The 24736-nt window shown below is 38.2% G+C and overlaps 3 protein-coding genes across 8 annotated transcripts; 1 reads left to right on the top strand and 2 right to left on the bottom strand.

Moving 5' to 3' along the window:
- Nucleotides 1-9550: 9550 nt before the first annotated feature.
- Nucleotides 9551-14333, bottom strand: nsun3 (NOP2/Sun RNA methyltransferase 3). 2 transcript variants are annotated; one of them, XM_062416195.1, is made up of 6 exons: nt 14090-14333; nt 13176-13279; nt 12572-13089; nt 11984-12138; nt 11281-11402; nt 9551-10790 (listed from the first exon to the last, which is right to left on the bottom strand). In XM_062416195.1, the coding sequence occupies exons 1-6, from the start codon at nt 14234-14236 to the stop codon at nt 10454-10456; spliced, it is 1383 nt and encodes a 460-aa protein (XP_062272179.1). In that variant the 5' UTR covers nt 14237-14333; the 3' UTR covers nt 9551-10453. The 2 variants fall into 2 exon arrangements, with proteins under 2 accessions (XP_062272179.1, XP_062272187.1); XM_062416203.1 differs by lacking the exon at nt 13176-13279 and having other exon boundaries at nt 12572-12728.
- Nucleotides 14334-15473: 1140 nt separating this feature from the next.
- On the bottom strand, nt 15474-18793 carry LOC133977657 (ATP synthase F(0) complex subunit C3, mitochondrial-like). 5 transcript variants are annotated; one of them, XM_062415893.1, is made up of 5 exons: nt 18732-18793; nt 18329-18418; nt 17711-17782; nt 16251-16450; nt 15474-15853 (listed from the first exon to the last, which is right to left on the bottom strand). In XM_062415893.1, exons 2-5 carry the CDS (start codon nt 18365-18367, stop codon nt 15739-15741), a joined length of 426 nt encoding a protein of 141 aa, XP_062271877.1. In that variant the 5' UTR covers nt 18368-18418; nt 18732-18793; the 3' UTR covers nt 15474-15738. The 5 variants fall into 5 exon arrangements, with proteins under 5 accessions (XP_062271877.1, XP_062271896.1, XP_062271886.1 ...); XM_062415912.1 differs by having other exon boundaries at nt 18329-18415; XM_062415902.1 differs by having other exon boundaries at nt 18695-18752.
- Nucleotides 18794-20738: 1945 nt separating this feature from the next.
- On the top strand, nt 20739-23905 carry rrad (Ras-related associated with diabetes). The gene is made up of 5 exons (XM_062417239.1): nt 20739-20803; nt 21061-21451; nt 22148-22221; nt 22336-22540; nt 22917-23905. The coding sequence occupies exons 2-5, from the start codon at nt 21079-21081 to the stop codon at nt 23192-23194; spliced, it is 930 nt and encodes a 309-aa protein (XP_062273223.1). The 5' UTR covers nt 20739-20803; nt 21061-21078; the 3' UTR covers nt 23195-23905.
- The last annotated feature ends 831 nt before the right edge of the window (nt 23906-24736 follow it).

Raw genomic sequence — 24736 nt, 5'->3', positions numbered from 1 at the left:
AGTTCACTGAATCGAGTCAAAGCTCAGCTCCAGCCCAGAAACCTCTGAAATTACTGGTGTCACAATTCACTACTGAGCTGAGCGAACTCTGACAGCCAGAGACGGGGAGTCAAGGAAAATTAAAAGTCCTTTTTTTTTTTTTTCTTTTCCTTTTTTTCTTTTACATGGTCAAGCAATCCTGCTCCATTTTGCTCACTTTTAAAGTCTCAGTATGAGGAATGGTAATTGAGCCATCACTCCAGCAAAGAGAGAAAGATGAATAGACAGCAGGGAGACAGAAAAATGGAGAGGAAAAGGAAGGAAGAATGACATAAGACTAGTTCACAAAGAGGGATATCCTCTTCAAATGATGTTCAGATTCATATGTGTTCATATTTGTATTAATGAAATACATTTGGGGGAAACATAATTAGATTGTTACAGATTACTGCCACATTTCATTTTTTAATGCTTTTTTAAAATTGGCTATTTGTTCACTATTGCTACATGGAAACTAAATGGTTCTGGTTATGCAAATAAAATCACATGGATGAGTTAAGGGAAATCCGAATAATGCTTTGATTTTAAAGATCCACTCTGGACACGTTTTTAAAGCTATATAAAAATACTCTTATTTGAATAGTTATGTGTGTCTGATATGGTTTTTCCACAATAAAAGTTGAATTCCCTCATTAGACGCTCTTAAAACGACATCTCCTCCTCCACCCTCATTGAAAAGTCCAGAATCTATGAATATGCAAATCTTGTTTATTTCAAAAGTTTAACTGCTGAATACAAGATGTCTCCTGCAACACTGAGAGGTTCATTCTCAGTGTATGTATAATGTTTGTATAATGCTCATAGGTACCCCTCAAAGGGATAGTTCAGATTTTTTGAAGTGGGGTTCTATGAGGTGGTTATCTATAGTCAGTGTATTACCTGAGGCCATCCTGTGCCCCCAGTTTGGAGAAGCAGGCAGGAGTTATGTATTTTAGCCACCTAAAAAAAACCCCATCAAAACAATCATTATCAGTTTAAGTGTACACTGTAATTAGTAGGCAGGAGTACCAACACAGAAGCTGATCAGTGTACTGCTGTGGATGGGTCCTGCAGCAAAATGCATTTTAGCCACCTAAAGAAAATCAGTGTAAATGAATGCTATATTTATATGTTTATATTTTCATTGCTTTACCTTATCATCAGACAGCCCTTTCTTTTGCAGCTGCATTTTCTCAACCATAATACGGTGTGCATTATGTGTATGAATATGCAATTTCTGTGGTTGAAATGATGTAGCCTGCCTGCTTCTCCAAACTTAGAGCGTGCCGACCCAACTTTACTGCAGGTAACACACTGACTATGGATAACTACCTCATACAAGCTCACTTCAAAAAGCCTGAACTATCCCTTTAAGCTCAGTTTTAAATAGAGCACAAAGAAACTTCTCACTTTCAGCAGATCAATATGAGAACAGCCTTCTACTGTCAGACTCTGAACATACATCATTCCACACAATGAAGCTCATAATTCAAGTGAATGAAGTAAGAAATAAGCAATAGACATTTTTTTGAGTGGAGGAGGACTTAAAGTATTTTTTGGAAAATTGGAGTTAAGATACGTCTAGACAAAATTTTTCCTCAGTCTTGTTTGTTGCTGTGTTCCAAATTACTGTAGTCACGACACTACCTCCTGTTTTCCTTGGTTAAAGTTAGGCAACCCCTCTTGAAAAAGTTGTAATAATTTTCAACATGTGCAAAATATTCCTACACCCACCCAGTCTACTCGTTCACACTTAACTGACACACCAGGTGTCATTTGAAGCGTGTCACATGCATATCTGGAACATCCATAAAATGAGAACAGATTGTAATATATATGGATAATAACCTGCATTCAGCTAAGAACATCCTTGATAAATGCCCATTATCCACCCACAGCTTGGATCAGGGTACATGTTTGTTTGTTTGCCAGTTAGTGCTTTACATGAGCAATAAATGACGTCTGTGAGTTTTCAACTAATCATTGTGATGAGAAATACTGAAATTAAGTCTTAATTTTTTTTTTTTTAAAGAGTATGGGCAAATTTACACCGTCATATTTGAATGTGTTTTAGTTGTGGTAAAAGTTCAGCGTTGCTGTTTGTGTAGGGCCATTGTAAGAATAAGCATGTCACTGTGGCTCACCATTATTTCATATCTGTTTCACTAAACCGTTAACTATCTGATTTCTTCCAAATATGAGGGACTGCTCTCCTGGTATTCATATTTTTAATTGTGACACTGGGAAAGCGATCTTTGCACCAAGCACAGTGGATTATCTTGATTGGTTTATCTTGATTTACCTGTTTATTGCTGTAGAATGAAAAATGCTTATTCCCATTTTTCTTGAGCAATAATGATTTAAAATTTAGAACCAAAAAAAAGAAAAAGAAAAAAGATGATGTAATAATGCTGCAATAATGCAAAGTTTAGGATGAAATATTTAATCCAAGATTTTACTAATGCAGTCAGAAACTACAGCAATAAAACTGTTCACATAATATTTCATTTTGTGAAGTTATATTCCATCTGTCATAATATTTTCATCTTAACTGTCTTATATCTTATCGTATAGCTATCTTATACTACAAAATGATTATTTACATCACAGATTACAACGAGCCAATGTGTGCTGAGTATTATATATGGAAACAAACAGCCGGCTGTGGTTCAGCGTGTCTGTCATTGATAAGGACACTGGAGTGTCATTGATGTCACCACATTTATTTCAGCTTATATGAATTTCAAACCTGTTTCTCACCTCATTTGAATGTACCTTATTTCTCTAACACACACACACACACACACACACACACACACACACACACACACACACACACACACACACACACACACACACACACACACACACACACACACACACACACACACACACACACAGAGAGAGTATGCTTGTGATTAGGGTGTCCAGGCTTGTCATTAGACAGTGCGGTGTGGGGAAATGATGTCTCAGTAGACCTGCTGCACAAGGCAGAGCAAGAGTTAAGACATTAATAGGCAGAGAAAAGCCATACAGCATCACTGTCTACCTCTGTGCTAGAACTGGCAAGATCAAAGGCTGGCTCTGAGAGAGAGAGAGGGAGAGAGAGAGAGAGAAAGAGAGAGAGAGAGAGAGAGGAGGGGGGTACTGAGAGACAGCCAGATACATAGACACAGAAGAGAGGAGAGAAAAAGTCATCCAGCGACAAGGAGACAGAGAGAATAGCAAGTTCTGAAAGCACAGAAGGGACAGGGAGGCAGGTAAAGAAAAAATCGACAGGGAGGATAAATAGAAGACATTTCCCTTCTGCCACCTGCCTTATTGCTGACTTCAGATTATGCGCTGCATTGCCCTCAGTGTCACCTTGTGTATGCCTTGTGAAACCCTTGAAACAAGGCAGGCATTGAACGTGCCTGGTCAGTGCACTGACTACTGAGACATGCTAATTGGAAATAAGACTGCAGTGAACATGTTTGCATTGAAGAATGATGCAGCACCCACTTTGCACCAATGATTAATTATTTCATAATGTGTCAGATAAAACTTTCTGGAAAGTTTTAAATTAATATGACCTCAACTTGCGCAATATTTCTCTGTGAGAAACATGTCTCTCATTGTAGAAATGTATAAAACTATCATTGTGTTGCTGAGCAAACCAACCAAAGCAGCTCATTCAGTTTATCACTGTAGCACAGGCACACACAAGTGTAATTTCATCAATGCTAGATTTCAAAGGCAAATTGCCCAAATTCGAGCAAAATTGGAATTACGGGTGTGAAAAAGTAGAGAACCTGTTTCCTGCAACACTTTTTAACTGTGTACTTTCCACTATGACCAACTGAATATGAGTAATAAATATATTATGTGTAAGTGCTTAAGTGCTTACATAAAATGTGATGAATACACTATTGAATATCCAATATAAGCACTTTAAAGGTAGGCTCCAAGAGGGCTCCATTATTTCTAACCACTCTGTGAAAATATTCTTAATTTGAGTTTGTGTCAGCCATTCGATCCATTGAATAACATCCCCTACTAATGTTTTTATGAAGTTTTAAACTGAAAGTACTCATATGAAATCTATCAGTTTTAATCAGCTCCTCCACTCCTCTGCCTTCTGATTTTCTTTCCCTTTTTTCCTTCAGGTGCAAAATCTATTATTCATGCTTTTCCCTCACCCTGAGAGTGTCCACTTCAACAAGGTTTGAAGTCTGGACGTTTAATATAAGTGAAGCAGGAATTGAGATGTGGCAACTTAGTCTAGGGACACCTTTTCTGGATGAACATTTTATTATTGGGCCAGTATACTTGAAGAATCTAGCAGAAGACAAATAAGTGTTAACATAGGGTTGCAATGTGTATGTGCCTTATAGAATACATGTACGGCAGCTAGGAGAGCGGCTATAGATGACGTGAGCCTTCAGCAGTCCAGGCACAGGGAGCACTTTAATTATCACATGCTAAGAAGCACTTATGTAGAATTAGGCAAAAATGAATTTAGATAAAATCCCCATAGGAAGAGAGCTGCACACTTAAAATGTAGTTTATTCCAGCGCGACACCAATAAAGTAGGGCTGTTTTTCAGGGCTGCTATTAGCTCTGTAGAACTTTTTAAGTTTTAGGGCATATCCATGTCAACTCCTGAGTCTCGTCAAGTCTTTGAGGGAAAGTTCATATCAAGTCACAAGACTTTGAGCAAATTGCAAGTCAAGCTGCAACTCTCTGGTCTTTGAATGCTGGCGACTTGGCATTTGAACATTTGAACATTTGAACATTTGAACATTTTCAACCTCTGTAAATAAGTGTTTTAGCCAAGACCTTTTGGCACTCTGACTTGATAATTCAATATTCAAGGTGTGAGACTGTGCAAGGCCTTTCTGCACTGACTTATTTAGATTCTATTGTTCTGGGACCAGGTCAAAACTTGATAGTTGAATATTTTTGCTTTCAACTCTCAAGTCTGGTCACGTAAGTCAACTCCAAGTCAAGTCTCAAGACCTCATTTTTGTCAGTCAAGTCTGACTGGAGTCCAAGTCCTACAACGCAGTTCCTTCCATGCATAATAAGGATCCTAAGCTAGCTGGTCATGTGATTTAAATAAGCTTTTGTTTCCTGTAAGTTGACTTTTGTTTTTCAAAAGAACTTTGATGAAGAAAAGGTTACTTTAGAAGGAACTGTTTTTTTAAAACACAATTCCAGTAAATGTGTCACAGTGGCAATAACCTAAGGACTAATTTATCCGCTGTAAGGACTATAGTGTTTCTGCTACATATATTTTTAATCAAGCTTACCCCTTATTAACCATTCTTTTTTGATTTTTTTTCCTTCAAACAGTGAATCTTTTTAAAACTGTAGGTGTCTTGGTTGGTCTAGATTTTCCACTGCCAGACACAGGGGTCAAAAGAAGACGACTCGGTTTAGAACGGTCATAAGTGGAGAACATTGTGAGCTATAATTGTTAGAGGTAACTCTTAGAGTAGTCTGTGGTGTAAGCCCACATCCTAAATTGCCATATTTATGTCCAGTCTTACAGGTCTGCTGTTCCAATTTACATTTCATTTGTGGAGAAATGATGGCTTGATACTTAAAAATAAAAAGACCAGGCAATTCTCCCTCAAATCCCATTTCGCTGCAAGACTTAGTTTTATATCTTCCGATCAATTCTGTCTGTTCCTCAAAGGATGAATGTCTAGGCTAGGGTAATCTGTCTTGCCTTCAGTCAGTTAAGCCAGTGCTTTCTCTCTTCATGCTGCTGTTATGGATGTCTCCTTCCTTGCAGCTCCTGAGGCTGGCAGAGGTCTACAGGACAAGCAACCACAATAATACATATGGCTAACTTGAAAATACATAACCATTTTTAGCTATGCCAGCATTGTAGCTTGATGGGTGGCAGTGTCAGTCTGTTGGTTGGGCCACCCCTTTGGTCCTGATAAAAATATCTCAGGAAATGTTGACTGGACTGATATGTTTTACAGACATTCGTGGTGCCCAGAGGATGAAGCCAAATAACTTTGGAGATCTTCTCACTTTTTGTCATCTAGAACCACCACCACTTATTTAGTGAAACATTTAAGGCTGCAAACTGATATATTTCACTAGAAACTTTTCCTCAAGTGACACCATGAGGTTAATATTTGTGGTTTTGAGTGAATTATCTTGGAAAACTAGTCAATGAATTGCCATGAAATTTGGTAAAGACATTCGTGGTGCCCTTAAGATTAATTATTGACTCTCCTCTATAGCTCCATTATAAGTCGAAGTTTAAATTTGCTCAATACTTAATGACCAAATACCTACAAAAATAATGGCATTCCCATCAGCATCAATTGTACGTTTAGTTTAGTGCTAATAAGCAGTTAGCATATTTATACAGATATTTATGTAACAGCAGCAGAGACAGGAAACAAGTGGAGATAGACATTTTGGAGGGTTAGGGGGAGAGAAAACTCATATTACAATCATTGCAGTTGCAACTATGCTTACCAGGGTCAGCTTGCTAATGTTAGCATTTGCCTATAGCACATGCAGCCTCATCGCTAGCATGGCTGTAGACTCTTGTTAAAGGTGCAGTGTATAGGATTTAGTAGCGTTGAGGTTGCAGAAAATGTGAAAGTCCTGTCCTTGATACAGTGTTTCATTTGTCTGTTCTGGGTTACTGCAGAAATGTGGCAGTGCAACATGGTGGGCTCCATGATAGATGACCCACTTTCTATGTAGATATAAAGGGCTCATTCTAAGATAATGAAAGCACAATGATTCTTATTTTCAGGCGATTATACACTAATTAAAATATACTTATATTTCATTCTATTTCTTCCAAGTCTGTTCTACTAGATGCCACTAAATTCTGCACACTGCACCTTAAGTAACTACAACAGTAGATGAAAAGTATGATGATTTCTGTGAAGTTGTCTCAGTTACTTTGTCACTTTTACTCCTGTCCTATTAATTTGCCTCTGGCCTGCCTGTCTCTGCTGATGGTACCTGAAGTCTCCCCAGGCCATTAAACATGATCTACGGAGTCTATACCTGCTCTATGGGAAAAGTGCCTTAAGATAACTTCTGTTGAGATTTGGCACTATATAAATAACCAAACAAGAAAAACATAAATACATCTGGAGAAAGTTCTGTATCTATTCAGTCATTAAATAGAGACCCAAATTTTGTTCTGTATATTACATTTTTAATAGACAAAATTTAGTTTTTACGTCTTCTTCAGAAGTGTCATGTGGTGGCATGCTGCTAATTCAATATACCTGTGTGGCCATATGAGTGGCAATATGAGGATTTCTTTTTGTTCCCTAGTCTCAGTAAGAAATAGCACGAAAAATAAAATATTCAAGACAAGACTGATCTTTTCCAATTAACTCAGCCTAATGAATAAAACGGGTGTGCGTTTCCTGCATGCAATCCAATAAATCCTTGGTTGGACTTAAGCCTTATTCATTCTTTGTTTTTTTCCTCAGAGATGAGTAGTGTAACAATCCATCAAGAGCTGCAATCCTTGTCTCTCACATCCACTGATGGAATATTGACAAATTATGACGTTTGAAAATAATGATCCCCAAAGGTAGTAAATCTATAGACCCACTTGTTAAATGTCCAGCACAGTCAGTGTCAAATGCTTTAAGTCAAACATTTTTCACAAGCGGCAAAATATCAGATGTTTTTTTTTTTTTTTACAGTGGCTTTAGCATCATGAATAACAAATATTGTGATGTTCCTGTGTATCCTGACACTTTGTTGCTGCCACAAAAAACAACAAATATGATGAAAAAAATGCTAGATTTTCAACATTCTTCAACATTTAGTCACTGACTTTGGTCTGTTTGGTGTTGTGCAGGCACAGTAGTGGGTTTATCAGAGCTTTTGTGCTGAGAACAGCTGCCTGCTGCTGGAAATTGGGTTAATGAGAGTAGTGAGACCGACCCATGCAGTACACTTAATGGCTGTTAAAGGAGCTTTAAAACCTACACATACTGCTAAATGGCCTTCAGTAAGACTAGCATTTACTATATCTGCCTAAATAACGCATTTGCAGAATTACAACTCCTTTATAATGTGTTTATACACCACTAAATATTGAAATACATTTATATTAAAGGGGTAGTATAAGTAAGAATTAACTTCATATCAGCATGTCCACACACAGAGTGATACATTTGCATGTTACCAGTCTGAAAAAAATTACATTCTGGCTTAACAGAGCTCAGGCACGATTAGCCTGCTTAGCTATAGTGTCCTCCGGCATTCAGGACCATCCTATGCTCCATATCTCTTTCTCATTCTATCTACTGTTCTACAATTCCTCCTCTAATTCCCCCTCCTCCTCTCCCCTTATTGTCAATAACTAGGGTTTTAATGATTACATCTGGTGGTGCCACAAATGAATTCCTGCCTCTCTGGCAAAAAGCTGTTCCCCACCTGATTATGCAAAGCAGGCCTACATTCTCTCCCTTTGAAGTGGAGGAAAAGCTGCTTAGAGATTCTCCCCTTGAGGAAACACTGCAATATGGGGAGTATCAACAAACCAGAGTTCACATAAAGGTCAGCAACACGGTTAACCTCGATGAACCTCCACTTCATCGTCACATCTCACCATTTTTTAAGTTGCGTCGTTGTTATGGTGGTGTAATGATGCACTCATATTGGAAGCCGAAGCTACTTTTCAAAGACACGCAGAAGTGAAGCGAAAGTAGGACAGCCAATAAAAATAGCCATATAAATGCACCCAGTATTGCTTGTGTCTATGTCCAAGCAGAGAAGTCGGATGAAACCGGTGCAAGGCTCTTGTAGATTTCCTATTTCAGTAATCATATCCTTGACAGGGTCACATAGGGTTTCTCAAATCCGCCAGCCTTATGGGAAGCAGAAAAAGGGTTTCCACAAATAAATGTCTATGCAACAGCTGTCTTTGTCAGTCGGTTACGTTCAAAAAGTAAACATATGAATTATTGTTTGTTGTGGTTCACATTCACTTTTCTAAAACATTTTTTGGTTGTAGTCTGAGCAATCCTTGCCTGATGAGAAGCTTCAACACTGCGATGAAATAGTGTCTACTTTTCACTCAAGCATGACATGAGAGCAGTCCACCCAGGTAATGAGTCATTGTGAGAGATGATACTGCCTACTCAAACACACTGGAGTAAGGCACGATGACAGGTGTAAGATTACATCTAGTGAGACTTAAAGCACAAGTTAATTCAGAGAGAGACAGTGCAGGGAGCGGAATAGCGGCAATGAAGAAAGAGATAGTTGGTGAAAATGGGAACTGTGTGTTCATTATATGATTACTGCTCTTACATTTCCTCATAGACTGTTATTAAACCCATCTCTCAGACTCTTAACTTTTAGCTTTCTGTTGAGTAGCCTATGTTAAATCTGCTTAAGTGCTTACACATTGCAATTGTGGGCCATTCCCATTGACACAAAAAAAGAAATCAGTGATAACTTAAGCCAACAAGTGATAAAAATTTAATGAATGGACTAAAAGCTTGGAAGTTGGAGATTCTGAATGTCAGTTCTATGCTGTTGAGCCTCAAATGAGGTATTTAGAAAACTCACACCAGGTTCTTACAGAATAAATGGTGAATGAATGTTTAATATGACAATATTACATCTTAGAAAATTGAAGTCAACTTGTTTATAAGAGGATACAGTGTAATTGATGTGAAACACCTAACACCCAGTCCAGTTCAACCTGCACCAACTATAGGAAAGAAAACAGAAGCAGATATGGTCTGCAGAAGTGAACATGCATGCAACAGCCTCTGCAATTTTTACATGTGACAGCTGCAGCAAATGAGTGTTACAACTGCAGTACAAGTATGAGTACTGAGTTTTCTTGAAGCATATTTTTGGGGGACGATACAGAGTGCACATCTCTAAGTGTCATATTGTATTCTCTGTTTTTAAAGACCCTCCTTTTTGATACTGTCAGCAGAGAGGAAAGGAAGGGTTATAATCAATAAATAAATACAGTAAAATGCATAGAGAAGTCAGTGAAAAGAAAACCAAAAAAGTAAATTGACTAAGGTTTATTTTGATGCAGATCACTGGAGTTCAGTGTGAATGTAATTGATATTCTTTTCCTATTGTTTTTTTATGTTGATAGCCAGATGTTGATGTTTATGTCGATAACAGAAACATCTACTATAAAAATTAAACAGCAGCTATGAACAAGAAAAGCTTTAACACTCATTACTTTTTTTGTTTTTACTGTAAGTGGTGACATTGATGTGTGTGCAACAGCATGTCTAATCTGCTTTTATTTTCTTTCTTGTCCTATAGATTGGCACATGCTGGTAGTTTTGAGAATTAAAACCCAATTGAGTGAGGTATTTTAGTTTTATTTCTAGAAAAACAAAACAAAAGTTGTACACATGAAGTGTATCTACTTGTTTTCACACATCTCTTCTGCTCAGGAAGACAAACACTATTTCCTCCTTCTAATGCGAGACAAAAACATCGGTCCCCAGGTTTTCCGAGGCTGAGGAACCACTAGTATGCCGAGTCTGTGGTGATAAGTGGACATGGCGCCGTACTGTGACTGCAGGGATGGCTTGTGAGGTGTCTGTTCATGACCACGGTGAGTTGGACTAAATGTAAAGCAGTTTGATAAAGGAACAGCAATCTCCTCCCACAGGTCTTCAGGTTCAGCCTCAGGACAGTCATTCAGCACTGTCTCAACCACAGCATAGTTCTCAGAGCTGGACAGTGTGCAAGTTGAATAAACCACAACGCCCCCTGGACGCACGGCTGACAGTGCAGACCTAGAGGGAGTAGACAGATACTCAACTTTATAAAAAGGGACTAACTTTGAAGTGCATAAATCACAATTTCAAACATGGCTATAAAGTTTTATGAGTTTCTTCTACCTCAAAACATTTAACAACTTAGCCATTTTTTTCTGGTACAACTGCAATTTGACCACATTTGACACAGCCTCCACTGAATTCTCTTGGTGGTGTTATGTTGCTTTGAATGTTCCCATGTTTAGGAAATGGTTACCAGACTTTTTTTTTTTTATATCTCTGACAAATGATGCTAATTTCAAGTCAATCTAATGTAATTCCACTTTATGACACTGTTAGGAATTGTAATTAATTTAAGTCCTTTTTACAGTGTTTATATTATTTTGTGTACCACAAAAACACAGGCAAATATTTTATAATTCCTCATCTTGACAATAAGGAATGAAACAGTCTTTTAGGAATTTCAGTTAATCAAAAGACATTTATTTAGGCTGGGCATAGGACTTACCTGAGTAATTGAGCCTGGAGCACAGGCAGCCGGGCTCTTTCTTTCAGTCTCTGTTCCCCCTGTTGGCCACTGGAAGAATACAACCAGCTCCTGTCATTAGAACAAGGAGCATCGACTAAGACCTGTGGAACAGAGAGAGAAATATATGAGAGTTGTGAGGAGTCAGACTGAAAGAGAGTAGACAAAAAGACAAACGCTGGAGGTCTGGAACATAATCCAAGCACATTATATATTTTCCCCACCGCACCTCAGCCATCAAGGGACCAACTATGGTCAGTAAAGTTGAAAAAGAATCTTCTTCAAATCATTTCAGTCCCTCTGTACCTAGAAAATGTGTCCTTTTTACAGACTTACAGAGCCACATCATTGCTACAATACACATAAATTCTGTTCAGTCTGTGTGCACTGTTCAATAGTTCTTTGTTCACACTGTATGTCTTACTCCCTACCTTTTCATCCTCTACATTATCAGTCACTTTGAGTCCTTTGATTGCTTCCAGCCATTCGTCTGTCTCTTCTTGGCTCCTTATTTTGAATAAATGGTTCTCTTCTCTTCTCCTGAGTTTATTAGCTACTGTTCAAAGGCTGTCTGTTATAATTCATTTCTAACCAGGCCTTCACTATGAGGCATGTCACCTTAATTTGTTGGACACTGAAGTAAAACTCAATCATGTCGTAAACATGACAGCGGTTCTCTCCCCACCTTGTCATATGTCCCCTCTTCACTTTGCCCAAAAGACCGTCCATCCTGTGCAGACACAATCACTCTGCTAGTTAATGAGTGAGGCAGAAAAGACTCCAGGGTTTTAGCCAGCCAGTCTCGTCTGTGTGGATCTGGTTCATTACAGCAGAGAAATGCTGGAACATAGCACAGGACAGCATTACTTATTACCTGTATTCAATGCAGGGGCTATTCAATTGGCCATTCAGGGCTGACAAAAATATTTCTTAAAATCAACTGCACAAACTTATGTGCAAAACATGCTTTTAATGTTTAAAAACAAAGCTGAACACATTTAAATAAGATGTGATAAGGTCTATTGTGGGAAATGTTTTCATATTAATAACTATAAGAGTTGATAATTAAAGTTTAATATTATATTGTCAACATAAAATGCCAATTGTCAAATTTCATTACGTCAAGTTATGACTTGATCAAACATTCAGTATATAATGAGTAGGATTAGCATTCATTTATTTGACTGCCTTGATTTCAAGTCTACCTTTGTGTTTTTACATAAAATAGATTAAATTATAAAGTTTGTCAAGTCTACTAAATTAGCTATTTTACCTGGGGTAGCACACTGCATTATGGCTAAAGCTTTGCCCCCAGGGGCAGAGCAAAGATCCAAAACCTTCTCTCCATCTCTGACTTGCAGCGCCAGCACTGGAAGCAGGGATGCAGCATTCAGGAGATAGTACTGCTTCAGTTGACCAGGCCTGTGAGCCTGGGAGGGGAAACACACTGGATATGGGTGGATGTAACACTGTAGTGAAGAACAGGGCAATCTGAGTGAAGACTCTGATTGAGGCAGCTGACTGAGCGCATGAGAGCTGCTGACAAGCTGAACATGGGAGTCATCAGAAGGACACTTGGAGATGCAGTGAGGTGGCAAAACAGGGCATTTTTCATCTTGAGATATAGATTTAGACGCTGTGGGGACATCACAACACAGTGTGGAGGCATCTGTTTGAGGCAGCAATGTGGAAAATCCCTTTGATTGGAGAGTCTGTTTGATGTTTGTCACTGTAGTGAAGCGGTTGAGCATGACCCCATATTGCCAGGAGTGAGGGTCCAGGAGCACTGCTCTTTGGAAGAGAAGCAAGCCCAATGACCAAAATGTACACACTCTACACAAACGTAAGCAGAAATGATTATTGGAAACAAAATTTACCTTGCAGGTGTCCACAAGTCTCCAAGTTCCTGACTGTATTGCTGGTCAAAATGGTCCAGCACTGGTTGACATGAAGATATTTGCTTTTTGCGTGTTTTGGTTACCTGTTACAAACAGACTGTGGTGATGATATTACCAAGAGACACAGTAAATCCTAAAGAAATTATTCAGGAACTCATTCGAAAGTTTGAAAGCACTCAGTTTGATGTTTACTGGAATGTGGGGACATTTTCTGATTTAAAGCTGTGAGTCCTCCATTCATGCACAACTCATTTGGACCACAATAACAAACGTGAATATTAAGTAGCTCCAAAAAAGGGCTGACACCTGCTTACCTAACACATTCAAATTATTTTTATATTTTATTTCCAGCTTAACAGTAAACACACCAAACACCATTGTAAGTGTATCACTTTCTAGTCTCCAGCAGAGTGATGTGATGTCTTGTACACTCGCCCCCCCTGGTGGATACTGACTGTAAAATCTATACTGATGAGAATAGATAGCCTGCAGGTATATTTAATTATAGGGACAAACGTGGCAAAATACATATTAGAGCTCCATAAGCATGCAATACACAAAAATATTGTTCTCAAAAATGACCAATTGCAGAGTATAACTAACAGTATTTATATCTCAGGGGTAAATCGTCCAAATTCTTCTTTATCAGTTAAATAATGCTGAGTCCTAAAGTTACTCATACAACCACATATAGGTAGTAGAGCACTGTTTAGCAGTGCTAAACTTAAGCTAAAAAATGATTATATGCCTTTAAAAATAGAGGATTGGAGAGCTAAATATAAAGTGTCTAATATTAGACAGGAGCTGTGACAGTGTGTGGTAACCGCTTTAAAACCAGAGAGGAACACAGAGACTAACTTATACATTAAATGCTTCTCCTAACATTAGTTTACCTGAGTATTTGGGGCTCCTTTTGCTTTGTTCGGCTGTAAAACAACATCAGGACCCGTGTGACAGCTGTCTGACCACCACAGAGGTCTTGGCGTTATCTTTTTAGCTTTGGAGCTAATTATCCTCCATGTGCTGCAAAATTGGTACATTCGTCTCCCCCTTTTTTAACCACCTAACTGACATGTCAGAGTATAATCAAATCATTTTAAATCCCACGGACAACAAATACACACTGACACGTACGTTCCTCAAATCCGTCCGTCCCTCATCTCGGACTGCGCTTCTTTAGTTCCACCTGTCAAATAAATGTTGGGTACAAACCATCTTATGGAGGCCCATTTCCGCCAGTAAAAGAAAAGAAAAAAGAAAAGGATGAGAACTTAAAAAATGATAAGGGTAAATAAAAACTGTGAGATAATAAGTAATAATTATCTAATTAAAAAAATGTAAATTATGAGGCAAAGTAAAGGTAAAAAGGCACAATTGTGATAAAATGTCACAATAGTCAAAATTACGGTATACATTGGGTTAAAAATGCTGTACCTTTAATTCCATAAGTCTATAATTTTGATTTACCATGGGCATTTTTTTTTTTAAATATCAAGGCTAAGTTTTCATCTTTTTGTCCTTTCATTAGCATTAAAGAACTTCCACACAATCTAATGGGTATGAGAAGTTTTTGTTCCCTCATTTCACATTTAAATAAGTAATGCAATCTGACCAAATCAGAAAAAATGGTAAATTCATTCTAATTTTAGCCAGGTAGCCAGGCTGTTGAAGACTGACAATCATTTTGAGTGAACTATAAACAGTAAGACAGAAAATGATAGTAAATCTCTGTCACAGGTGAGTTTTGAAATTTACTGGACTAACTAGCCATATGTAGTAATTTAACTGGTACTGCTGAGAGAAACATATTCAGTGAAGCTGACAGGTCACAGCCAAAAAAAACTATTAGGGTTTTAAATATCCACCCAGAAATGTTTTGATATAGAGAACTAGTCAGCTTTTAATAATGTTGTTTCTGATGTGATTTTTCATCAAGAAAATTTTAAATACCTGGTTGAAAATTCTTGAAGTTGACATCAATCCTTTTCCCTCCATAATCTATGAATATGCAAATATTTTACCTTCTAAAAACCACTGGACACAAGATGAGCTGTGTACTTCACTGTAGAGTCCTTTCTCAGTGTGTGTGTGTGTGTGTGTGTGTGTGTGTGTGTTCACATATTCAAGTTCAGGCATTCAATTGAGGTAACGAGCAAACACACACTTTAGATTGGAGGCAGATTACAGTTTTCACCATTTTTGTGTCTAAAACCAACATATAAAAATAACTCAAACATATGAAGAACTCGCTAAAAAAAAATTGTACAGACACATGAATTGAATGTTTTACTTCTGTTATTGGTTGTGTGTTTGTTAACAAAAACATTTGATTAAATATACAACATACTGGCAAAACCAGCATCAAAGGAGGAGTACGGTTTGCTCGAGTTTCATACATCAGTGACTTCACAATAATTTAAGAAACACCAATGTCACCTAAGCCACACGATTGGCTGAAGTCATTGTACCATTCATGGGCATCCAAACCGCTCATTATTGTTAACATTGTGATGTATTCTTTTACAGCAAATGCCAAACTGGTTTACATGGCAAACAGGATGAGGAATGCCACCATCAGACAGAAGAGACCCATAGCTTCGGACAGAGCGAAGCCCAAGATGGCGTAGGAGAACAGCTGCTGTTTCAGAGAGGGATTCCTGTGGAGTAAAGAGTTTTGTTAAAAAAAATTGGGCAAGACATTTAAATGAGAAGACAATCCCTGTGTAGGATATGTGATTATATATTATTATTATTATTATTATTATTATTATTATTATTATATTGTAGATTAACTGGAAACACAAGCCTAACAATGCTCAACACTTCTTAAATATATTTATATTTTTTCACTTAAAATATACTTCTTGATGTATGTAAACATACTGATGGGATTTGGAATAAAGGATGCCTCTGTTAGTTTAGGAAGAACTACCTAAAATCTCATAAAAATTGTACTTTGGCTAAAAATCGTATTTTCCCACCTAATTTGAATTTGAAATGGAAATTAATTGATTGTTTTTTCTGACATAGTGCTTATAGACATGAGCAATTTACCTGGCATATCCAATAATAAGGCTACCGAACACTGTTCCAATCCCAGCTCCAGATCCAGCCACTCCCACAGTGGCAGCGCCTGCTCCGATGAACTTTGCAGCGGTGTCGATGTCACGGCTCACAGCGCTGGTCTGAAATGCCCGCAGTGCCACCTGCTGCTGGGAGGCAATGATACTCTGTGGTACCAGGAGGGAAGCAGTCTGAAATAAAAAATAAAGTGAAGTTAGTAAAAAAATGTTTTTTCTGTAATCAAGAAAGGAAAAAAAAGAAAGAAATATGGTGTAAACTTGGTTTGCAACCCGTGAGATCAAATCTTTTAGATATCAAAAAATAACATCTTGGTAAAAAAAAAAAAACAACTATTACCAACCAACTGGTGTTGGTACAAAATACAAGACAGAAAACACACATACACACATGTTAATAACACTGTACAGCAGAAGTAGTAAATAAATTGAGGACAGTATAATATAATGTGCGATTGTTATGTAAAATTCCTTTAACATATTCTAGGCATCTGGTACATGAATATCCATTGCATTTCATTTACAGCTCACAGAAGCATTAATATGGCAAATTTGGCCATTGCTACAAATACTACAAATACATTCAGTGGCATTTTATTGGTGCTTTGCAAAAAAACAACAAACAAACATAAAATACCAGCATAGATTTCCAACTTTTGCTGCTCAATGCCAGTCACCTCTGTTATGCAAATTAATGCTGTTCTGTGTATTTGTCTTGAATACTTAACTCATCTATTAGGTACATAACACAGACAGGTTTAGGGGTCAGAGTTTAGCTGTGGCATGAAATTAAATTTCTCCAAACTGAACAAGTCAAGGAAACTTATTGATATAGAGTTGCATTCCTTACTAAGGGCAGTAACCATTAAGCTGGGCAGCTGTGGCTCAGGCGGCAGAGTGGATCGACTACTAATAAGTTCGATCCCCTGGTCCTCCTTCCCTATACATCAAAGTGTCCTTGAACACAACATTAAACCCTGAATTCCTCCTAATGGTCAGGGCTGCACCTTGCATTGTAGGTCATTGCCATTTGTGGGAGTGAAGTAGCACCATTCAATGGTTTGTTCCCCTCATCTTTTAATCAGTGCTTGAGCAAAGTGTAGCGGCACCTCACCTGAGTCAAGTTTGTTTTTGATAGAAATATGGGAACAATGTAGTACACAATGTTCTAATGTGCTGTCTCAGGTCTTGTCTCTTGAGTACACGGGATTAGAATTACGAATCAAATCCTACCAATTAAAATAAGATTAGAATACATGAAGAGGTTATACAGCTGCAGTATTATTATAGCACTGTTGTATTGGATTGCATTACAATCTACAGGTTTATTTTATCCTATTTTTCCTAGGTGCAGGTAACTGGAGGCACCTGGAGATTAATTGACACTCAATAATGTCAAATCAGTTAATATATTTAATACAGGTAGCTTCTCACCTCTGCTTTCCTGGCATCTGACACTACTGCTGCTGACAGCGGCCTGTACAGTGCCCGAGATCCAGCACGGACCTGTATCGAGAAAAAAAAAAAGTAGGGGGCACATTTCTGTTACTGCAGTTGTGCTCTGTTAAAATAAATTTACCAGCATGTTATAATCACATCTTCATCATCAGTAACAATAATAAAGTAATACATCAGTTCAGCTCAAGATATCACGAGGATGTGTTTTCATCTACAATGACATTAACCTTGTCCTAAATATAAGTATAGCTGTTATCAAACAGTGACTATTTCTACATCAAATCTAGATAAAACCTACGCATATGAGATTCAAAAAGGTAGACAAACTATTAATAATATTGTTGGGTTAAGCCCTCATACAGGTTCAAAAACAGGACGTCCTTGCAGGTGTGAGCTGGCTAACTTTAGCAGAGGGTCAAAGATAGCTACTGATTGTTTGCCCTGAACACAGACTAGCAGCTAACAGCCGACAGCTATCTGCAAACTATCATGATGTGTAGAGACTCGGTTAAACAGACTGAGACAGAACACTTAGCAGTTATTTTTATTCATTAATTCATCCATTCATTCATTCATTCATTCATGATCACTCACCAGAGAGGGCGTGGAGACGAATTTAGCGCAGGCATACATGACGACGAGACTTCAGGTCACCCAAAGGAGCTGGCAGTGATTCAGTGTCTGCTGTCCACACAGACACATATAAGAAACACAATAAAGCAGCAGACTGAGTTAGTCGACTGTAACTAGGTTGCTATATCACAAAGTACAAAGTGTGCCAAGTGGGAACACACAAGTAATTTTAAGTGGTAAGGTCAAGACAAGCTGCAAACCGAACAAGGTCGCTGAAAACGAGCTAAGCTAGCTGAGAGCGTCAAAAGAGCAAAGCAGCACTGTAGTTTAAACAGCTACAAAGATACATACAGACTTATACAGAAGAAAACCAAGGTTCTTACTGACAGTGAGCTGGTGACTGAAGAGGTTAGTTTGCTCTCACCGGTTTGTAAGTAGAGGTCGAAGACACGAGAGGGATGCGCATGCGCAGAGTTACTCTTAAAAGGTTGAGTTCCGGTTTCCTTTCCACCCAGGATACTATTATTATTATTATTCATTTGTTTTTTCAATTGTATTTTCTGTTATTTACATTATTACATTATTATTTCATGTGATTTAAATGATCTTTCTTATTTAAGGTGCGCTGTATGTTAAGAGGTTTTTATTGTTGTTATGGTTTTCTATGCCTTGATGTTTGTAAATTAAACACTTTAGACTAAAAAGAATAAAAATACATAAAGAAAACAATCCCACTCTGGAAGATCATCATGCCACTCCAGCATTTACTACAAATGCGTCCTCAGTGAAAAGCAGCAGAGCAGGCACGAACTCTGCCTGCACATTAAATTCAGTATAAGTGAAGCTGTATCTGGTTTACTGCCCTCTAGGGGCCAAAACGATAGAAAAGAGGCTAATGCAGTTCAATGACACCACAGCCTCTCAAGTCTCCGTCTCACAGAAAGGGTCAAAAAGTAATATATTATTTAAATAAATGTGAATATTACATTTATAAACTGGCCTTCCTGAAAATGACTAAATGGTTGAGAAATAGAAAAGGAGTCATGTGAGGTTGATTTGACAGAGAGTTAAGACAGACTTTTCAGACAAATATTTTTTGTGATAAGCAGATTTAGGAAAAATGCAAACATCAATAGCATTGATATATGAAGAGTATTTAATTGTTTACAGAGTATTTGTTTAATTGTTCATTAGTTCAAATTTAGGGACAAAGCAGCATACATTATAATGCATGGAAACGTGTGCACAGTCACACACAGACAGTGAGTTCAAAAGGTTCATTTTGTAATGTGACACCTAAAGCCACAGGGAGGCAGCAGCACTCCACGTACACAGTCCCTTCTATAAACTGGAAGATTGAATTGTGCATCTGTATCACATACTGCTGAGTGTTGTAGCTACATATTTTCAAGAAAAAATATCGGCCTAAAACATGCTGGATGAAAGATAAACCATACAAAACACACGCAGAAGTAAGATAAAGACAAATGACCTGGACTCTCTGGTGCTGCAATAGAGAACTGTATAAAATTTGCCTCTATTGTTGTAGTACATAGATGTTTAGATTGAAAGCATTATCATTATTCAATCTGGGCATAGACCAGTGAAACCAAATATTATTCGACATAGGTCAGGTCTGTCAGCAGAAAAGGATTACAGCTGCAAAGCATTATGGTTTTGTGGGTGAAGTGGCCTTCATGTATCAAACAGATAGGTGGTGGGTGGAAAGCTGGAGATGATTGATGAATTAATGTCAGAGTACATACTGTAGATTTTTTTATTTTTATGTTAATACCATTTTCAGTACCATATTTGAAGTATGAATGTTTTGAATGTGCACAAAATTGAATTAAAATATGACTGAAGACTGCCACAGAAGAAGGAAGGAAGAAGGAATCAATTAATAGCAATCAGTAATTTTCCTATTTATAATGTGAGATTTGTTTGTATTGATGTTATCATGTATTCCTCAGTGGTGGATGGGAGCAACCTCTACCCTCATATTAAAAATGTAATTATTATTTTTTGTATCATGCTATCATGCAAGGGGCGTGAAGCTCAAAAAAACATTAATCTTGCCCTTTACCTTAAAATCTGTGATCATGTGGATATAGTTCCACCTTGTATAAACGTTATCTCCTGAATTAATATTAAATATTTATAGATCACTCTTGCTTTAAGGGGGCTTTCCCTCTTCAAGGATTCATCTCTGGCCGCCCCCTCAGATGTGAGCTCCTTTTGGCGTTGCGGAAGGGAGATTCCTCAGCTCTTCCAGTCATACCCCCCCTCCTCTGTATGATGTTACCGTTACGCACCACTATAATGAGTGGAGACGTGATTCTCCGGGGCGAATCCCCGTCGACGTCACTCCTACTCCTATATAAATAAGCTGGGCAGCAACTCTGGTCAGAATAAAGCAACGCGCTTTTTCGGCTACATCAAATCTTTAACAAAGGATTATTGGATTCACTTCGTAGGATTTATTGCCAGCACCGAGTAAGTGTCTCGTGTGTGTTTTTATTTCTCTCCTCGTTTTCCCTTTTTGTTGTTGAACAGAGTTGACATTTCGATGGAAAAACAACCTGACTTCATGTCTGTTTAAATTAGGTATAATCAACATTTGTAATATGATTTAAACGTGTAAAGACTACGCTATGTCCCTTTCTAAACTCGTACGCGCACTTTTCTCTGTGAAAATGTGTTTAAACTTAAGCCTGGATCACAAAATTAACGCATGGCACATCTGTCCACAGATCCTCGGTACAAGCACAATGACTCTGAACAAGGGTGACAAACTGCGGAACATGGACAAGAGAAGAGGAAGCATGCCATTTCCTATGAATCTGCCCAATCTACACCGGAGAAGCATGCCCGTGGACGACCGGGACCTGCGCGCCACGATGCCACAGACTGGGCAAACCGACGAGCTGTCCAACCTCCTGCGCTGCACGTCCTACTCCCCTAACGAACAGCACCGGGGCAGCTGCGCGTCGGACTCCTCTGACTCCGTGATCTCCACCAGCAGCGAAGCGGACTCCCAGGTGTACAAGGTGGTTCTCCTCGGGGAGCACGGCGTCGGCAAATCCAGCCTGGCACGCGTCTTTGGAGGAGTTGAGGATGCTGGTCACGACTGCGATGAAGCAGGTAACTGGTGATGCTGAGGATGAGTCATCAACCCTATAGCAACCCCCACACAGTCTTATAGACACACATTTACCATGTCCATTGTCTGTGAAGACATGTGATTAGGACTGTCAAAGGTTAATCAAGGATGCAAACTGAAGGGTACAGAATTATGCCAGTATAAGGTTGAATGAGTGGTGTCAATACAAAAAATTGGAGCCAATTTCTACCTTTTAAATAAGTTAACAAAAGGTAACCATAAAAAATATTTTCAGATAATGAATATTTTATTCTTCAAAAATAACAAAAAACCACACAGTCTTCTAAACTCACCACTGACATATTTATCTGGTAGGACAGTGATAAATGATAACTGATGGATTAGAAACAAGAACAGGGTTCTTATTTTTGCACGCAAGAGTGTACGCATTGATTATTGCTATTTCCATCTACAGAGAGGCAGCAGCCCTGCCCTCAGTAGTACAACTGTCAGAAACACATCCAATAACATAACATGAAGGAAAAATATAAAAGACCAGCGATGGCTTGATCAGTAGCTGTGATCAGCTTTCTGCTAGGATATGCAGACTACAAAAGAAGAAATGTGCTAAAATCAGTACAAATAGAAGCAACAACACATTGACAACAAACACGACTGCTTTGCTTTGTTCCTTGCTGTCAGTGTGTAACAGAATATTTCTTTTTTTCCCACCTCAGGAAACACTTATGACAGATCTATTATGGTGGATGAGGAAGAGGCATCCATTGTGTTGTATGACATCTGGGAACAGGTGAGAGTTATACATTATACATGAAATGTTTCTCTGTTTACATTGATTCATCTCTATTTTATTAGTAATAGTAGTATTGTAATGCTAAACTCGGTATCTGTTTCTTTCTTAAAGGATAACAGCCAGTGGCTCAAGGACCAGTGCATGAGGATGGGAGACGCCTACATCATTGTGTACTCGGTGACAGACAAATCAAGCTTTGAGAAGGCATCAGAGCTGCGTATCCAGCTGCGCCGGGCCAGGCAGTCTGAAAACATTCCCATAATTCTTGTTGGCAACAAGAGTGACCTGGTGCGGTCCAGAGAGGTGTCTGTAGATGGTAAGTCAATATGATCAACCAACCATTTGAACCTACATGTGTGGTGTGTTCAGCCAATAAGGTTTTCAGCTGAGGGGAAGTGGATTTTGAAGTAATTTTTGGTTACTTCTACATTTAATATAAATAACTTTAAACTTCAGAGCTATTCTTGGAACTGTCATGATTAAATCTGACAGAGCTGGTTAGTGACTGCTTGACTGCTTGGGTTTAGGGAAAATTCAAATACCACTGCAAACCAATGTTTTAAAGTTAATTTATGCTCTCTACAGTTACCATTTTCAGTCTACATCCAGTTGAGCTTGTCCCTTGATGTTATGCGAAATGTCCATCCACACAAAGTAACTAATTTTCCTTCATTATATGTTTTGTATTTCAGAGGGAAGTGCTTGCGCAGTGGTATTTGACTGCAAGTTCATTGAGACGTCTGCGTCCCTCCATCACAATGTGCAGGACCTATTCGAGGGCATCGTCAGACAGATCCGCTTGAGGAAAGACAGCAAAGAGGAGAATGCACGACGCATGGCTAACTGCAGGCGCAGAGAGAGCATCGGCAAGAAAGCCAAACGGTTTCTGGGCCGCATGGTCGCACGCAAGAACAAGAAGATGGCTTTTAGGCAGAAATCAAAGTCCTGCCATGACCTAACGGTTCTCTGAGGAACATAAGGGACAGAAGGAAATTTTTTTCTTTGGCCTCTGAAGACCAGACAATGTGTGTGTTTTAACACTAACCCTAATGGACTAATAGAGCTGTACAGAAATATATTTTTATTTTTTAGACACCAACCAAAAGCAAAGAGAGGACTTAAGTAAATAAAACATGGCTGACATCATTCAAGTCATAATGGTGATAACATGCATGCAGCTTTGCAAACATCGATTTATTTATTATTATTTTTGTCTGCCTTAAACATGTTGCTGTCATAATATGATCAGTATTTATGAAGAACCCACAAAGGTTTTTTTACTAATGAGTTTTTCAAAGATTGCCTTGCTGTTGGGTTACTGTTGGGCTCCTTTATTGGATGGATTGATGTATATACTGTAACATGAATGATGCTGAATGCAACATACTGTACATCTCATTATCCTAAAAGACACGTTAAGGATCGCAATATTATAGGTCACTTGGAGTCACATTTACTTGAAACGTGGTACGCAGGTTCGTGCCTCGGCCAAGTTACATAAGACCAGTCACACAGCTGAGAGGAAAAACTCTGTTATTCCATGTTGTTCCATAACATTGAATTCAGGTTGTGAATGTATGAGTCAAGCAATAAGTTATATTAGTCTTGTGAACTTTGACATTATTTGGAAATTCTTTGTTTACCTTGTTTTCCTTTTTTCAATAAAATACAAAATCAAAATATGAAATCTTCTCTGTCAGTTTTTCCTTAAGCAAAATATTTGGCCAAATGAGACACATAAGATTTGTTTCAGCGATTTACATCCTTATGAATATTCATTTGATCCTATCAGTGGAATGGAACTGCGCTGGCCATTGGTTTTGCAGGAAGGAAACAAGGTAGTTAAGCATGTTTATGTGAAGGTGTTAACCATTAATCCCCCTGAAGGAGTACAAGAACGCAATTTTTTCCACACAATTTAAACTCCTCTCACACACACAGTAGAGCACACACATCACTTGGACAAGGTAAGATACAAAAGGAACTTTTTTTTTAATTGTTGCAAAATGTAATATATTTAGCTACTAAACTGATGGCACTTTGTGCTATCTTCATCGATGTCATCATCTACAGTTGTTTAACTGTGTTTTCAGTTTGTTGTTAAACTTTAGGGGCATAAATTGAAGTTAATGGTAGGCTATGTGTTGGGCAACAGAGGAATTGGTACAAACAGGTACACAGCTTGTGCTTTGATATAGCTGAAAAAACTGCTGTGCCTGAAAGATATTTGACAGACATTAAGGTAATATTTTCAATCAATTTGGTTTTCACAGTCCAGAGTTTAACTTTCAAATCAAACCTGGCTAAATTGGCTTTTTTGTGCCACGGACATCTGTTTTGTAGGCGGTTACACATTTAAATGCAGGCTGTCAGTCATGTAAAAACTGTGACATCTTAGTATATGAAAGAATTCCATGGATGTGAATCAGTAACAAGACAGAAATTGTGTTGCTTGTTGGGCCAAAGCCATGTGGTTTTGAAATACTGTAAATATGCCACATTTGCAGGAACT

The sequence above is a fragment of the Scomber scombrus genome, chromosome 1, assembly GCF_963691925.1.
Source record: "Scomber scombrus chromosome 1, fScoSco1.1, whole genome shotgun sequence".
NCBI classification, from domain to species: domain Eukaryota; kingdom Metazoa; phylum Chordata; class Actinopteri; order Scombriformes; family Scombridae; genus Scomber; species Scomber scombrus.
Note: the sequence above shows the minus strand (reverse complement) of the source record. Positions and strands in the feature narration are given on the sequence as shown.

Coding starts and splice junctions, on each gene's coding strand:
- nsun3 (XM_062416195.1), bottom strand. CDS start 14,236: ATGTACCAATTTTGCAGCACATGGAGGATAATTAGCTCCAAAGCTAAA. Junction 11,403..11,983: donor AAGAGGGGACATATGACAAG/GTGGGGAGAGAA, acceptor TCTGTTCCACAG/GTCTTAGTCGATGCTCCTTG. Junction 10,791..11,280: donor CTCCAGGCTCAATTACTCAG/GTAAGTCCTATG, acceptor TACTCCCTCTAG/GTCTGCACTGTCAGCCGTGC.
- LOC133977657 (XM_062415893.1), bottom strand. CDS start 18,367: ATGTATGCCTGCGCTAAATTCGTCTCCACGCCCTCTCTG. Junction 17,783..18,328: donor TCGTCTCCACGCCCTCTCTG/GTGAGTGATCAT, acceptor TTCTCGATACAG/GTCCGTGCTGGATCTCGGGC. Junction 16,451..17,710: donor CAGATGCCAGGAAAGCAGAG/GTGAGAAGCTAC, acceptor TTTTTATTTCAG/ACTGCTTCCCTCCTGGTACC.
- rrad (XM_062417239.1), top strand. CDS start 21,079: ATGACTCTGAACAAGGGTGACAAACTGCGGAACATGGACAAGAGAAGA. Junction 22,222..22,335: donor TGTATGACATCTGGGAACAG/GTGAGAGTTATA, acceptor TCTTTCTTAAAG/GATAACAGCCAGTGGCTCAA. Junction 22,541..22,916: donor CAGAGAGGTGTCTGTAGATG/GTAAGTCAATAT, acceptor TTTGTATTTCAG/AGGGAAGTGCTTGCGCAGTG.